The sequence below is a fragment of the Podarcis muralis genome, chromosome 2, assembly GCF_964188315.1.
Source record: "Podarcis muralis chromosome 2, rPodMur119.hap1.1, whole genome shotgun sequence".
NCBI classification, from domain to species: domain Eukaryota; kingdom Metazoa; phylum Chordata; class Lepidosauria; order Squamata; family Lacertidae; genus Podarcis; species Podarcis muralis.
Window position 1 is genome coordinate 22920743 of NC_135656.1, and position 17130 is coordinate 22937872.

The 17130-nt window shown below is 43.8% G+C and overlaps 1 protein-coding gene across 4 annotated transcripts in view; it reads right to left on the reverse strand.

Moving 5' to 3' along the window:
- Positions 1–17130, reverse strand: part of PITPNC1 (phosphatidylinositol transfer protein cytoplasmic 1) — a 140393-nt gene that overhangs the window by 46453 nt on the left and 76810 nt on the right. For all 4 annotated transcript variants that reach the window (XM_028713014.2, XM_077924023.1, XM_028713007.2 and 1 more), the window contains 2 exons: positions 10555–10643; positions 8696–8703 (listed from right to left, as the gene is read on the reverse strand). In XM_028713014.2, coding sequence (XP_028568847.1) covers positions 8696–8703; positions 10555–10643 — 97 coding nt within the window. The remainder of the gene's footprint in view (positions 1–8695; positions 8704–10554; positions 10644–17130) is intronic.

Here is a 17130-nt window from a genome sequence, read left to right on the forward strand (position 1 = left end):
GCGACTGCCTGCAAGCATGCTGTCAGGGCCTCATATTTATGGATTTAGAAAATTTCTACCCACATCTTTTGGCCTCCAAAATGGCACCCAAACCGGCCTCCGGACTAAACACAGCAATAATGAAATACGTCTGGGTGCGTGGGAAGCAAATGTATCCATTAAATTGCTAAAACAGCAGCACGAAAAGCACATAAAGCAAGTGGGTCAGTTTAAAAATATATCACCATTGAAGGAGGCTAAAGGCGCAGGAGAAAAGAAGAAATCTTTACTGCCTTCCTTAATGAGAAGAAGGGCTGACTAAGGTTATCTCAGGAGAGAGCTTCTCCTTGGAAGTGCAGCTACTGCACAAACACCACCAAAGGTGGCAGGCGTAAAGTAGAAGCCAGGTGTTAAAGAGGTGAACAAACAGGTTCACGAGAGGAAATGGTTCTTTGGACAACTTGGTGCCAAGCCATTTAGGGTTTTATAGGTGTCCTGAAACAAATAGGAGGCTGGTGCAAATGAAAAGTTCTGATGTGATATGTTCTGAGAACTGAAAACGAGAAGCTAATCTGGCTGGTCTATTTTGCACCAAGTGGAGTTCCAAACCCTCTCCAAAAGCTTATTTATCAGCTTTATATCCCAACTTTTTCTCTTAGGGGTACATGATCATGGATGCTTTAGTTGAGATTCCTGCTTTGCAGGGGGTGGACTAGATGAACCTTGGGTTCCTTCCAACTCTTCAGATTCTATGGTTCACCCTACAATGACTCTGTGGGGTAGGTTAAGAGGCTGTGACTGGCCTACGGTCACCCAGTGAGCTTCGTGACTGAGTGGGGGATTTGAACCCTGATCTCCCGGGTCCTAGTGGGACACTCTAAACACTACACCACCTGGAGTACTTCTGCTGTAGGGCATCTATTTAAATTAAGTAGGTAAATGAATAGGGAGAAAGCAAATTGTCACTTAGAGAAGGATCTGAAATATTTTCTGGAACCTTGAATTTGTTTTGTTCTGGGTTGTTTTATTTGATGGTTTAATGTGCTGCAAACAGCTGCAAGAAGATCAAACCTATCCATTCTGAAGGAAATCAGCCCTGAGTGCTCACTGGAAGGACAGATCCTGAAGCTGAGGCTCCAATACTTTGGCCACCTCAAGAGAAGAGAAGACTCCCTGGAAAAGACCCTGATGTTGGGAAAGATGGAGGGCACAAGGAGAAGGGGACGACAGAGGACGAGATGGTTGGTTAGTGTTCTCAAAGCTACCAGCATGAGTGTGACCAAACTGTGGGAGGCAGTGGAAGACAGGAGTGCCTGGCGTGCTCTGGTCCATGGGGTCACGAAGAGTTGGACACGACTAAACAACAACAACAAACAGCTGTGAGATTTTTTCCCTTTAAAATAAAAAGTGGTATAGAAATAAAACTTACAACAACAACCCTATTTGGAGTGTACAGCAGTAGTCTAGTCTGGATGCAGTCAAGGTGCAAATGACAGTGGCCATATCTGCATGGTCTAGGAAAGGGCACAGATTCTGCACAAGCTCAAGCTGAGAAAAGGCATGCCTGGCCACAACTATCACCTTGTCCTCTAGGAGTAAAATGGTGTGCCAGGAGTGCTTCCAAGCTGCAGACTGGATCCTTCATGGGGAATGCCACCCATCCAATACTGCCCTCAGCCACTCTCCTACTGATCAAAATCACTCCTGTTTTGTCTAGATTAAGTCTTGCATCATAAGCCCACATCCACCCCATCATTGCATCCAGACAACAATTCAGGAGCCCCCTAGAACTTCCTTGGCATTAGAAGAAAAGACTGATATCTATGTTCAGGTCGATGATGCCTAACTCCAGACCTCCCCTGACAATCTCATTAAGATGTCAAACAGCACCAGGGACAAGATGGAACTTCACATGAATCAGGAGTAGCCAACACCCAATTTTATTTACATTATAACTCCCATTGGCCCAGCCAGCAGGATGGTGGGAGTTGTAGTCAAACAGCATCTTGAGGGCATCATACTGCCTGCATCTGCCATAAGTCAAATGTAAAACTGGAGCCACTGTATAAATGTACTCCCAAGTCCTGTCCCTGCAAGAAGCTCCAGAAAGGTACCATGGTCAATGGTATTGAAAGCCAACCAGTTCCCAGTATAGATCACTTACCGAGGCAACCAAAGCTCTTTCAGTCACTAAACTGGACCAGACTGAAAAAGGACCCGAGCTATCAATATCATCCAAGGAAGCTTGGAGTTGAGCAACCAATACTTGGTTCAAGTGTGTGCAATGAGTGTCTATTTGGAAAGCCAGTGGACACCGCATGCTGGTCCTGACACCACAGGCACGATATGCATTCTCTTCCCCTGGATTCTTATTATTTCACTAACATTAAGTCAACAGCAGCCTCACCGATCAAACATTGGCACAATACTTTGGGGTGACAGCAGGAATGGCATTTTTTTTTAATGTGATGCACCTTTAGCACTATGTAAAAATCAATATGCAATTTGGTTTGGCTTCAGAGTAAACGCAATTTTTGCTACCTAGACTGCATCTTGGTAGGCAGGTGTGATGGCCTGGGATTCAGACTCAGATGCTGAACCTGAGGGATCCCAGCCTGCACAGGATTCCCCGCCTCCAGAACCAGCTGAGCTGGGGCTGGGGCATGAGCCCGAAGGGTCCTCACCTGTGCTGGATCCTCAGGTGCAGGCGTCAGCTGAATCTGCTCTGGCTCCTGAGGTGATTGAGGACCCATTGCCTGCAGGTGCTCCACTCTCAGCCCCGTCAGAGGAAGCTGAGGTTGCCTCTGGGTCCGGTAACCATTCTGCCTCTCCTGAGCTGCAGAGGCTCAGGGCAGAGAGGTGGAGGGAACTAAGTTCCTGCAGGAGGAGTGCTCGCCTCCAGGCCAGGAGAGGTGAGTCACCAGAGGATCGGGGCCACCCTATGCCTCGGGGCAGATAAAAGCCAGCCAGCCCCAGTCCCAAGTTGCGGGAACAACACTGTTGGTTGATAGTTCCTGCCTGAACCCTGTCCTGCTTTCCTGCCTGAGCTCCTGACCCGCCCTGGCTCCCTGCTCGCATGTCTGTTCCTGACTTCACCCGACTCCCTGCCCTGCACCCAGCTTCAGCTAGTGCGGACTGCCTCCATGTTGCGTCTTTGACCATGGACTGGACTTTGACCTCGCCTCTCAAGTAACTCTCGGGACCAGCACAGCAAGTAAATAATAGTCTCCAAAGGGTTTTCCTAATTTAAAATTGCAAGTTTCTGGAAGTTGAGAGCATCCCAACCCTTGCTGCTGCCATTAATGTTGGCAGAATAGTTACAACAGGTGTAAGTAAATAATTAAAATGCAACTTGGGTAATCCTGAAATGTTCAATGTGGCATAGTAACCTAGTTTATCAGGAAGTGCTATTTCTGAGGAAGGCAATGAAGTGGCTGGTTTCTTTAACAGCAAAGTAAGAAATGAGTAAGCTTTAGCCCTCAGGAAAGCAAGCTAACATATACCATTTACTGAGACATGGCCAGCCAAGAGATGTTGAGTTTGATATTTGTCATTGCATATATCTCAGTCTTTTCAACACTGCACTTTAAACTAAGCTTGGAAGCCTCTGGTTGGTGACTGATGGAGTGTGGAATTTATGATACAGCCACTCCAGATGTTTCACAATCAAAGGCAGATGTAATAGACAGGCATTTTTCCATGACGTTCTGAGCCTCTGGATAGAATTCACCAATTAACAACCCACTCAACATTGTGTGCACCAAATGAAAAATTTCTAACATTTCTGTGGCTGTTACGCCAAAGGATTAATGATGTCACATGGTAGGCCTCTTCCTACCCTAAATAAAGGGTAGTACCCTAAATAAAAGTTTTGAAGTTACCATCCGTTGCACAGACGACAAAGCCAAGAGAGAGGTCTTTAGCCTGCAAACTAAACAATAGCTAAAACTAGCTAACCCAATTCCTTTTAAACCTTTCTTTTTCATCCCTATCATTATTCATGCTGAGTGAAAGCAAGTCACTGTGCAGAAAATATATTCTGATTACTGCCAAAATCCAATCAATTGCAGATGGTTAATATAAAAGATAACACAGTGCACTGTCCTCAATCCTGGGGTGAACCATATGGGCAGGCAGCTGTACTCACCCCCCCCCCCCCCGATTTAAAAGACAGTAGGAATAGGCTTACCAACCCAACAAGAATCAGAAAGCAGTCTTGGGGAAGGGAGAGTTATTCAGGCCAAGGGAAACTTGTTTCATGGTTTCCATTTGAATCCCTCGCATTTCCAATTACACCATCTCAGGTAGCAAGATTGGAGAACAATGTTAAGCGTAGCCAATGCTGAGACAGATGGACCAATAGCCTGAGTCACTCTAAAGCAGTTAGATACAATGAAAGTAGTCTAATATGCTTTTGGACATGGAACACTTTTGCTGCTCCTTCTGCCCCTGTCCTCTGAACAATTTCTGATCAATGAGAGGTGCCCCTTGTCTCAGAGCTAACTATATTATTATTTAGAAGGAAAATCACCATAAAATACCGTATTTTTCGCTCTATAAGACATACCCGACCATAAGACGCACCTAGTTTTAGAGGAGGAAAACAAGAAAAAAAATATTCTGAATCTGCGTAGCGCCTCTCCAGCAAAGCGGGAGGAGAAACGGAAGGGGCTCCATTTCTCCTCCTGCTTCGCTGAAGGGGTGCTGCGCAGCTTTCCCTCTCTTTGCAGCGCCTCTCCAGCAAAGCGAAGTCAGAACAGCAAGAGGGATTGCTGCGCAGCGATCCCTCTTGCTGTTCTGGCTTCTGGGATAGCTGCGTCAAGCCTCTTTAGGGCAGGGGGAGCGTTCCTCCCGTTGTCCTGAAGAGGCTTCGCGCGACTATACCAGAAGTCAGAACAGCAAGAGGGATCGCTGCGCAGCGAAGCAGCGATCCCTCTTGCTGTTCTGGTTTCAGTGATAGCTGCGCAGCCTGCATTCGCTCCATAAGACGCACACACATTTCCCCTTACTTTTTAGAAGGGAAAAAGTGCGTCTTATAGAGCGAAAAATACGGTACCTCTGGGGTTGAAGGCACAATTATTTCTATAGTCGCCAGCATATATATATCCAGACAGTCCAAAGGAAAATAAAAATGGGTGAAGCCCCAAGGCGACATTCCTTCCTTCCACCGCACAAGTGGGCAATGCTTTGGGGGCTGTGCCAAAATGGCATACTTCTCAGGTGGGGTGTAGCTTACTACTATAACAAGGTGGTAGAAGGCCTGCTCTCCCTTCTGTCCCGAGCAAAGTTTGGAAACTTTCATAATGACACAACTATGCAGCTCTCAAGGCGCACAGTCAAAGGACTGTGGTTGCTGTCTTTCCACTTGTTCCCAGAAGGTCTGCCACAGCAGATAAATAAGAAAAAAATAAGAGTGAGGACACCTGCAGCTTGTAAGGACACCATGGAGTCAGCTATACAGCTGCAAATAAAATGTTTCAAGTGTGTTATATACAAATGTGACACTAGATGGCGATGGTGAGTTATGGCAAATTCAATATATTTTTCAAAACTTTTTTTTTTAAAGCATTTTCACAGCATTTTAAAATATGTGTCTAGATTCCATCCAGCAGCGGAGAAGGAGGGTGGCTTGAGTCACTGATTTATTTCTACGATTTAGATCCCACCCTTTTGTTTGAAGGAACCCAGCCCAGCTAATACATCAATAATGTATATATTTAAAGCATTCTAAAACAGTTTAAAACATTATTTCAGCCAGAAACAGCATCTTTCAGCATCAAATGCCTGAGTAAACAGGAATGTTTTCAACTTCCTCTGGAAAAGTCAGTAACGGGAGACTGGCGCACCTCATCAGGGAGGACATTCCACAAATGGGGAACCACCACCAAAAAAGACCCCCTCATGAGCCAGTGCCGACCAGGAAGTCCCCAGTTGCGGTACCACCACCAAGGCCTCACCTTCAGATGACCCCTCACAGAGTCATAGTTACAGGTAAGTAACCTGTTTTTCCTCTTTGTCCCCCCCCCCCCCCCGTAGTTCCACATACGGGAGCATTGTGAGCTAACTTGAAACAAGAGTGGGAAAGAGAGCAATGCTGCCTGCAGAACACAAAGTCGTATCCTCCCTTTAGCAGGTGGACAAATTTCTCACGACCCAATTCCACAACAAAATCGTAAATAAAAGACTAGAATAGGAATGGCACAATTACGTCCCACTGTTCAACATCTGAAGTTGAGGGAATTTGGTGGGAAGGCACCATCTATCGGAGTAATCCCATTCTTATTAAGGCAGCCTCAGTATGAGACACTCAGTCCTGAGACGCTAAGGTTTTCCTTACCATTTGTACCTTATAATTGGCAGGCAAAACACCATCATGATTTCAACTGGTACGCCTTTTTCCAAGCCTTTTGCCCACTGATGCATTTTATGAACACTGCCTACAGAATCAAGTCACTCAGCTACCTGTTTTGAGCTGCGGAGTCAACCTCTGTAATAATTCAGAGATGTAGTTTCGAAGCGTAGACGAGCAGGTTCTACGCTATCTCGTTTCAACACCTTAGATTTGCTATCAGTTTCTCTTGAAATGAGGCAAGTTGTTAAGATATTTCACGGCTCCATTGTAACACGTTTTGCCTTCTCCAGAAAGGCAATTTGATTTCAGGATATATGGCATTATCTATGGCACCATCTCTCTCTCTGCCCTGCTATCTTCCATCCCAAGAAGCTTCCACTGAATACCATATTTCCGAGAACCGGACTCGTTCCCCGTTATATTACATAGCATTAGGTTAAGAGTCAATCTAAAATAACGATTAGGATCTCAAAGCCTTTTATGTACAAAATAAAAACAGCAATGTATAGTCAGCTAAGAGTCCACAAGCGAGTAGGCTGGGGGGTTATACAGCCACTAGGACATTTCCAGGATGTGGGTGGCGCTGTGGGTTAAACCACAGAGCCTAGGACTTGCCAATCAGAAGGTCGGCGGTTCGAATCCCCACGACGGGGTGAGCTTCCATTGCTTGGTCCCAGCTCCTGCCAACCTAGCAGTTCGAAAGCATGTCAAAGTGCAAGTAGATAAATAGGTACCGCTCCGGCGGGAAGGTAAACGGTGTTTCCGTGCGCTGCTCTGGTTCACCAGAAGCGGCTTAGTCATGCTGGCCACATGACCTGGAAGCTGTACGCCGGCTCCCTCAGCCAAGAAAGCGAGATGAGCGCCGCAACCCCAGAGTCGGTCATGACTGGACCTAATCGTCAGGGGTCCCTTTACCTTTACCTTTATGACATTTCCAGGCCTGCTTTTTTTGTGTGTGAGAGAAAGGAAGCTGGATAACTGTAGAATAAGCACCAACACAGCCTCTTTATTCACCCTTGGAATTTGAACCCAGTAGTGCCTGCATTAGTACAGGTGGTACTAATTTTAAAAAGTCTCTTTGATCCTAATAGTTGCTCAGAGGCACATTTTCTAAGGTAAATGGAATAATCTGAAGGTTGCTGGGCAAGACTTTGGAGTGTAATCTGAAGGTACAGATCCTTGGCGTTGGCTGGACAATGTGCTCCTCACGCCTTATGACATGAGCTCCAGTGTTCTGCAACAGCCTTCAAACAGTTGCCAAGGTTACCGAGAGTGAGGGTTTATGGAGCTCTCCCTGGCAATAAATACTACAAATAAAGAGGCTGAGACTACCCAGTGAGGCTGAGACTTCTTCTGGTGTCCTCTGTGCCTGCCAACTTATCATGGAAGGCTTAGACGACGCAGTAGACAGCAAGCTAGACAAGAATTTATTGTCTCTCTTAAACACGGACAGAAACAGTAACAGAAAGCTCCTGACTCTACCCAGAAATAACTAAATACAGTCTGCCTAGTGACTGACTCCACCAAGATGCAACTATATATTATGCCACGTGGTAACTAAACTATGTAAAGCTACTTCTCCATCCACCAAATAATCTCAAGGAGTGGGCAGGTTCACAGTGAGGCATAAGCAATGTAGTCCAGAAACTGTTGGGTTCTGCTTCCGTTTGATCACTTGATTAATTTAGCAAAGGCCCATCCTAGCCTTTTCTCATTTCATCAAACTATTGCTTGTTCTTATCCTTTGCTTTGCTTATTCTTTAAACAGCTATAGGGTAAGGAACTGGATTGCAGAATAACACCTCTACAATTTTTGCATTGCGGTCGAAAGAGGAAAGATTAGAAGGTTCTTCTGTTCCAAATTGAATCATAGATTCAGTGCACCTGTAAGTGTATTGGTGCCTTTTGTGTCTCTCATTCTTTTATTCAGTTCCTTTTCTCCTTTCTGGGCACTGAGCCCAGATGTGTTTAATTTTGCTTGCAGAATGAAGAGTTTTCCCAGACACTGTATCCAGATAGATGACCATTTTATGAGTTAATAAAAGATAAAATAAAATCTGTCTCTCGACTACCAGCAATAACCGGCACTTTAAAGGCCTTGTCCTTTTCTTATTTTTATAGAGGTTTCATTTCAATTAGAACTACTGGGTAGCAAAATATATCAAGCTTCTGAAATTAACATAATATTAAGTTAAATAATTGATGAGGCCCTCCTAATATTAGCTGCAATATCCTTCCCTAGTTATATAAAAGAGGATCCATCTTCTATTGAGCAATATTACCACTATGAAAAACCCCATTACTATGCTTTACTAAAACCTTTCCGAGACTTAATTAACATGACAAAAAGTAAGCAAAACTTACCGTGTATTCTGATCCAAATTTGCCCAATAGGAAGAGGAGAAAGGGGGGGAAAGAATAATGCCATAATTATTTTATTGTTCATGTTGCTTTATTAAAATGTAAAAATACATTAATCATTGTGCTGACATGCATATTGCATTTCCTGTGGATTATATGGGAAGGAACAGTGCAGAAAGACTGTATTTCTAATTGTTTCATCGCTGGTGAACGTGGAAGTTTGATTCCTGGAGCACCAGGGCAGCAGATATTTTTGCATAATTTTGCTCTCCCTATCATCCCATCCAAGAGCTGTTAAGGCACCCCAAGGAGACAGGTGGTAAACTCATCACCTGCAAACATGAATAGAAAACGGATAAGCATTCTACAGCCTGTTTGTAGCGGAAGTCAGGGGAATGCCTTGCTTTTATTTTGTCTTAGATATCCTAGCTCTTTCTCAATACGACCGGGATATTCCAGTTTCTGATTCAGTTTATAAATAGGACTCCAGTGAGGTCAATTTCAGGAAAAAAACCACAAAACAGATTGAAGCTGCCCTGACAGATTAGATGCTGATTTCATAACATATTCCTATAAGGTCAAATACTGTCCTTACAGAGGAATACAATTTAGGTTAGGCACACTCCTCAGAGGACTGAAGTCACCATTCCGTACCCGCATTTAATTACTGGAATTACATTTGTATCTGGCAAATGATTTGGTTTTGTGCAGATAAACCTTTTGAAAATAAATGCATTTCCTGCAAGTCAGCACGTTGAGCTCTCACCCTCAATTCACGCCCCCACCTCCTCCTCTCAGCAGATACTGCGGAGGTGAAGGAAAGTTTGTCCCCCAAGCAATAACTGTGGGAGGAGAAATTGGCTCGCTTCAGCAAAAATATGCCAAAGCAATTGTGGGGGGAAGGGTGCACTGTCTCTGAATCCTATTTCCCCCTCACACTTCCTTTGGCAACAATAGCAGGGGTCAGACTTTGTATGGGCATGAAGACTCAACAGCTCTTGGGACACAACAGAAACCTCCCCAAAACCATCCTCCCTGATGGCTCCAAGGAACCAAGAGAGATAGAGAGAAACATAAGGAAGCTGCCTTACACCAGGGTCTGCCTATTTGCTTATCTTGTCAGTAATGATGATGATGAATACCCCGTGCATCTGGCTGGGTTTCCCCAGCCACTCTGGGAGGCTCCTAACAGAATATTAATAATAAAAAGGGACAACATCAAACATTAAAAACCTCCCTAAACAGGGCTGCCTTCAGATGCCTTCTAAAAGTCAGACAGTTGTTTATTTCGTTGACATTTGATGGGAGGGCGTTCCATAGGGCGGGCCTCTGTCTGGTTCCCTGTAACCTCACTTCTCACAGTGAGAGAACCACCAGAAGGCCCTCAGAGCTGGACCTCAGTGTCTGGGCTGAACGATGCAGGTGGAGATGCTCCTTCAGGTATATTGGGCTGAGGCCGTTTAGGGCTTTAAAGCACCAACACTTCGAATTGTGCTCAGAAGCATACCTGGAGCCAATGTAGGTCTATCCCATGGATAGGCAAACTAAGGCCCGGGGGCCGGATCTGGCCCAATCGCCTTCTAAATCCGGCCCACGGATGGTCCAGGAATCAGTGTGTTTGTCCTTTTATTTAATCAGTAGAATGTGTCCTTTTATTTAAAATGCATCTCTGGGTTATTTGTGGGGCATAGGAATTTGTTCATCCCCCCCCCCATATAGTCTGCCCCCCCCACAAGGTCTGAGGGACAGTGGACCGCCCCCCCCCCCGGCTGAAAAAGTTTGCTGACCTCTGCAAATGCACCAAAGGGCAAACATGACCTTCACCTTAAAACAACACTTCCCCTCTGTTCTTTAAAACGTACCTGTAATTGTGTATGGGTAGTAATTCCATGCCTTCTCTGTAACATAAAATATTTTGGGGACAACAGCTCTTGCCCAACTTGGGAGTTTGCTGCAAAGAGAAACAAAAATTTAGATCACAAGTACAAAGAACCTTAATACTGACTTAGCATGAGGATATGTTCAGGGAAGAACATCAGGGAAGTATCACAGTGGTACTTCGGGTTACATACGCTTCAGGTTACATATGCTTCAGGTTACAGACTCCGCTAACCCAGAAATAGTGCTTCAGGTTAAGAACTTTGCTTCAGGCTGAGAACAGAAATCATGCTCTGGCGGCACGGCAGCAGCAGGAGGCCCCATTAGCTAAAGTGGTGCTTCAGGTTAAGAACAGTTTCAGGTTAAGAACAGGCCTCCAGAACGAATTAAGTTCTTAACCTGAGGTACCACTGTATCTTGATTTTTGTCAAAAGATACCCATTTCTGATATAAGAATACTAAGCCAGTTAATATTTGACCAGCTGTTCCTTCTGCACCTCCCAAATTCTATTTTTATTGACTTTTGTTGGCTTAAAAAGAAAAATATTCAACATAAGGAGTTGCCGGGGGTGGGGAGTTGGGGGTGCCTGCTTTTTAGCCTGTGTTTTATTTGTCTGGAGTGTTTACATAAGGGCCAAGCAGGTTCTCAGGGGTGTGGCCCACCCCAATGACATCAGATGCCCTGACTGCTATAGTGGAGCCACCTGACTTGACTGCCTCTTGTCATTGAACTGTTCCCCGCTCCCAGGGAAGCAAATGAGGCCAGACTGGAGTGAGCTGGTTGTGTTGACTCCACTTCTAAGGATGCAGTGATGGCTGTGATGGCATAAGCAACAGACCCAGGAGACTCAACCTACTTTTAGGAGTGCTCACTTGCATGCTCAGTCCCGTGGCTTGGGAAAAGAGTGGAAATGACTGTTCCAAAGGGGAGCTCAGGGGTCATGTCAGGTGTTGGGACTTCTTAGCTTATGCCTAGCCATCTATCCTAGAGCTTTGCTGTGACATCTGAACCTGTAACCTGATTTATGCTGGGGTACTGCAGTGAATTCTGGAATAATCATAATCAAGCCAAGAGTCTGGAGTCTACAAGTGGCAGCCGGGGCTGGTTCAAGAGCTCACATATCACCATCAGTTTTTGTTCCATCTGAAACTTTCTACCTTCAGGGAATACTTTCCACATCAGCGTATGGGAAACATACTGGTAGTTTTCAAAGACTGAAAATGAGGTGTTATTTGCTCACTGAGATTAGAAAAAGGGATGCTTTTGAATGGTAGGAAGGTAAATTTAGGTGAAACCAGGGGTAGAAGAAACTAGTAGAGCTGTTCCTGGTAGTTCTGCAACACACGATGCTCCACAAGAAGGAATCTCCTTAGGGTTTTAATATAGTTATTTCTTCTTCCAGCAGCTGGAAAAACAGAAAATCTAAAACCTAATTCCAGGTGTTTGAGTAATCCTCCTGAGGAAATAAAAGATTCAAATGTTTTCTCCAAGGCTTCAAGCTCACAGGCAAGCTTCTCTCAGTTGGCTTCATATTTTATTCCTGTGCATGTCACTGGAGCGCTAAGTGTTAGCTCCACCTCCCAGCTCACCCTATTCTCCCATATCCTGGCCCATTTGGCTCTTATGTATACACCAGGGATAGACCTATGACAAGTGCAAAGCATTTCCTCGTCCACAGGTGATTTCGGGGTAGGGAGAGAGAAGTAAACAGTGTCTTTTATTGGAACTGGAAACTTGTACATGCTGAACTGCTTTGCGGCAGTTGCACACAATGGCCTGGGGTGCAACTATGCTTAACTATGGGTTTAATGGAAACAAACAGCATGCTGGTGCACACTGCTCAAAAGTCCCCACTTGACTTTTTGCTGACCATATTGCAAGAAACCACAAGCATTGGGCTTATGGTGCTGTCTCAACTCAGGTTCATGACTTGTTTCCTTTCAAAGAAGCCATAAGTAGTAGCTCAGGCCTGGCTTTCTGCTCGTGGGTTGTTTGGGAAAAACAAACCACTAGCCTGTGTTCAGGTGATAGGACAAACCAAGGCTTGCTCCCAGGGTAGCATGACCCTGGGAGCAAAGTGAGAACTTTGATTTGACTATGGTTTACAACCTAGGGAAAATTAGCTACTACTTTTAAAGCTTTGTGTGGTATGAATGTAAGTGCATCTGCTGAACAACTGTTTGACAGAGCCTGTGTACTGTCCTCAAGTACTCTGCTTAAATAAATATGAATTATTTTAGCTAATAAAATTGAAAGACATATGTTTTGTGCAATGCTTTCCTTTCACGCTTCAGTTTTATTTGACAAACAGTATTATTTTGACCTTTTGTTATTTCACTCTCAACAAAGGCTGACATCTTATAATTACCTAATAGTAATCCCCTTTAAAATACTGCTCTGGTGGTTGACTGAAAGCACAGACATTAAGAGTACATTATCTACTTACATTATCTACAGTATATTGATTTAATACAGTAATATTAATGGAAATCTCCCTGGTAGAGAGTTATGATCTTCTGCTTCTTCAAGAAATTGTTGCATCTAAGACAGCACTTTAAAAACTTTTCCTGTTCCAGGGAATGTAGCCAATCAGGGATCACACTGCAAATGTGATGTTGTCACAATGACGTATAACCAGTCAGATTTGGACTCATCCGTGGCAGGAGTGATGGACGGCTATCTTTCAGGAAACTTGGCCCACCATTAGTGATCTTCCTATTGAGGAAAACCTTATCTTGTAAGAGTTCCCTAGAACTTAGTTTGAAAATTGCCGATCGAAAACTTTTGGCTAGACCTAAGAACAAACTGAACTTCAATAAACCTGTTGGAACTAGATTGGCTTGTAGCTTACAAACAATATAGCTTAATAAAGGCCTTGTATCAAGTTTCTCAGAAAGTGGTACAAACTCGAATTCAATTTGGGTTGAAGCGATACAAAAATAATGAAATGTGTGAGGTTTTGGAGTTCACTACAAGGTAGAATGAAACCTTAGGGAAAGATTCCCTATTTCTTGATACAGTGAACAGACCTGCAAGTTTTTAGATGTAAAATTAATAGGTAGGTTCCATCTGCAGAGCACAATGGGATGTATTTAGTGATAACTCACACCCTAAGCAATTTCATTGATTTGAAGGGAACAATGCATTTAACACAAAGCTTTCCAATACCAGCCTGCAACTGAAACTGTGCTGAGCAGTGAAATATAATTAGCACTCCTAAGGCATTTGAAAGGATGGAGCAGAGGGGAAAAAGAAAAAGAAAAAAGGATGGCTCAGAGGGCAGACAGTCAGTGGTTTCTGTAAGAGAGAGCTTAAAACTGCTTGAATTTACTAATAATGGTCCAACGAGTCATCCATCATAGTGAATCATCTGGATGTGTCATTTCTGACCAATATAATTCCCATATTCATTTTTAAAAAACTAATTAATTCTTGACGCTGCTGTATGAGCAAGAGCAATCTCACTCGCACACAATATTATATACTTGTCATTTCTAGCAAAAGTGTCACTTCTAAATTAATATAGAGTCAAACCAAGAGAGCCTTGAAATAGGCTGCCTGAAAGGAAGTCCTTTAAAATGCATATTATTAGAAACTGCTCATTAAATACTGTACAGGCAGCTTGCATGGTAGAAAATATTAAAATTATGGACAGAGGTTTTTGTACTAGAATATATGGCAAAAATGTATATTAAAAAATAGTGGAAACTTTCCACTTCGAGAACCATAAAAAAGAAGACATAAAGCTGTGTTACTTTGCTAGTGCATTTGCCTTAGGCAAAAATCAGTAGGTAAGGAGCTCACACTTGCCTAAGGGCAATGTGCTACAGAAAGAAGAGAACCATGAGAGTAAAACAGTTTGGTTGCTGTGAAGTTGAACATTGCAAGGGAGAAAGAGAAAACACAAAAGAGATCACTCCCCTCTTTGCTATATGTGCCCTAGGCGCAAAAGATAAGACGAAAGGTTGGATCAGACACCAACTAGGATGAGACTCTGCATGCACGTACCATGTTTCGATCTGACCATTTCTCCTTTACAGAGTTAAGGAAATGTCCAACATTCTTTCCTTGAACAGGATTAAGATAAAGCATTCCAGTCTGAATTCTTACTCCAGCTGGGACACGTACATTGGATTTCATAGGTTTTACGTATGTACTCCAAGGTCATTTTGTGCACACCCAGAAGAGTTAATGCATTCCATGAACATGGACTGAACATGTTTACTAAGACCTGCCATTAACTTAAGGTCGAGTACTAAAAATACAGCTGTTTTGTGAAAAATATTAACCAAGTTACATATTTCTCCATCACAAAGGGGGACTACTTTTGGTTTTGCACAAATTTCCAGCCCAAAACATTCTGAACAGATCTTTGGAATTTTGCTTATTCATGCCTCTTGCCAGTAGAGATTCTCCTTTAAAAAACTGAATGAACACACTGTGGCGATCACACAGGGCCCCCGGACGTTTCACTGTCTATTGATCCCTGTGCCACCACTTTATTTCTCGCTGCCACCACCCAGGCCCTACCTGGGACAATACTGAGTCCATTCAGGGTTAAATTGAAACATAAACTTTTGTTTATTTATTGCAGTTTAACAAGTGTGTGGCTTCATAAACGGTATCGGTCCATTACAATCATGGGGTGCCTATCCAGACCTATAAATTCCGCTACCTGCTCTCACTCACTAAACCACTTCTCCGATATTTTCTTGTCTTCCTAGCCCCTAACTGTTCCTGACTCAGCCTATTTCGCTACACTAACTCAACCTACCCACAAACTCTATCCCAATTCATGCCCACTCCAACCAACCACCCAACTCCCAACAAACTCCTCCATGAACCCCTCCAATGAACTCTCCCTTTGCTCCTCCCAGAGCTGGTTTTATAGTCCCACTGACTCCACCCTCCTGGATCCTGACTGGGCAACCTGTTTAACTATTTCACCCCCAGCACACTCTCTTATGTTAACGTCACACACACTAACCCAGGGGCCAGCAAGGTTTACCTCACCTGGGTCGGTTCACTCCAGTGGAGATCCTTCTGTGGGCTAGATTGTGTGTGTGTGAATGTGTGCGCCTGCGATTTCCAGGGTCTGCGCAGACACAATTTCTGGCACTGCAGAAGCGAGTCCCTGCGCCACACTGTGCCAGTTTAGCACAGCACGCAGGGACTCGATGAGCGGGTGGCTCGGTTTAGGGGTGACTTGTGGGCCGCTTAAACGACCCCCGTGGGCCGCTTGTGGCCCATGGGCCTTAGGTTGCCTACCCCTGCACTAACCTGTCCATGTTTTTATATTCATACGTGTGTAGTTGTGAAGTATTGTCCTAAGAAGCACCACTGTGAAAGCTGGATAACCTGTTCCGGTTCTTATTTGTTAGACGTTAACCCTAAGTTTGGGTCTGAAGCATGTTGGCATAACATAATTTGCAAGTGGACTGTGGTTGGTAATCTTGTTGCTAGGCTGTGAAAAGGACAGAGCTGACAGAATTCTGGGGTAGCACTGCAGTGATACAACGGACAGAATATTGCTGTCACAAAGAAGCTCAATAAAAATAAATGGACCTAAGGGAACAGAAGTGAATGTGCAAAGCAGCAAAGTTTGGTTAGGCTGCCAGTAGGAATGCAATTGAAATAGATTAAACAACACATTTTGAAAAAGAGCAATATAAATCTTTCATTTAGAACCAGTCTTCAGTCTGAGCAGAAGCACCAACCCTTCAACATTATCATGTGACCTCGGGATATTAATATATTTTGCTTAAAAAAATTGCAGAGCACAAAGAGGAAAATAAGATATCCCCCAATCATGTCCTTCACTTTACTGTTATAGGTTACTGATGCTCAAGGCCATATATATATATATATCCATAATGTCACCTTGCTTTGCTGACATAAACCTGTTGCCCCCCCCCCATGAGTCATTTCTCTTGAGAGTGATGTTTGCTTATACTTCCACAAGCAATTCTCTGTGCATTGTGAGCCAGACTGACTTCAACTGGAAAGATGACACCTTCTATCTTCTAATATACTTTACACATTAGAGAATCTGAGAGACCATGACAAACATGAATTAATTAGTCCTCTCGATCCTTTTGAGCTTAAAAGCCAAGAATTATTATCATCAGCTTTGGTGGGACATAAACCTCAAGAAGGACTGGACCCTGAAGCTATCCTACAGCATCTGCTCATTGGGAGTTCAATGAAAGTGCAATCCTGACTTGAACTTTTGATAGCCAACTTTTCTCCATGCAGGAAATCCTTATCGTCCCAGAGATACATTAATGTGGACAAATCTAGTGTGTAAAATAGACATTTTCACAACATCAGTGAACTTTCCCTAGGGTTGTTCAGCTTATAAATGATCCATGAGTGGAATTTTCTTCTATGCACTCCAGACATTTCTAGCTCTCGTGATTCTCTACAGCAGTGTTGGCCAAACTTTGGTCTCCAGGTGATTTTGGACTACAACTCCCATCATCCTTAGCTAACAGGAACAGTGGTCAGGGATGATGGGAACTGTAGTACAGTAGAACCTCTAATTACTACCGCCTCCACT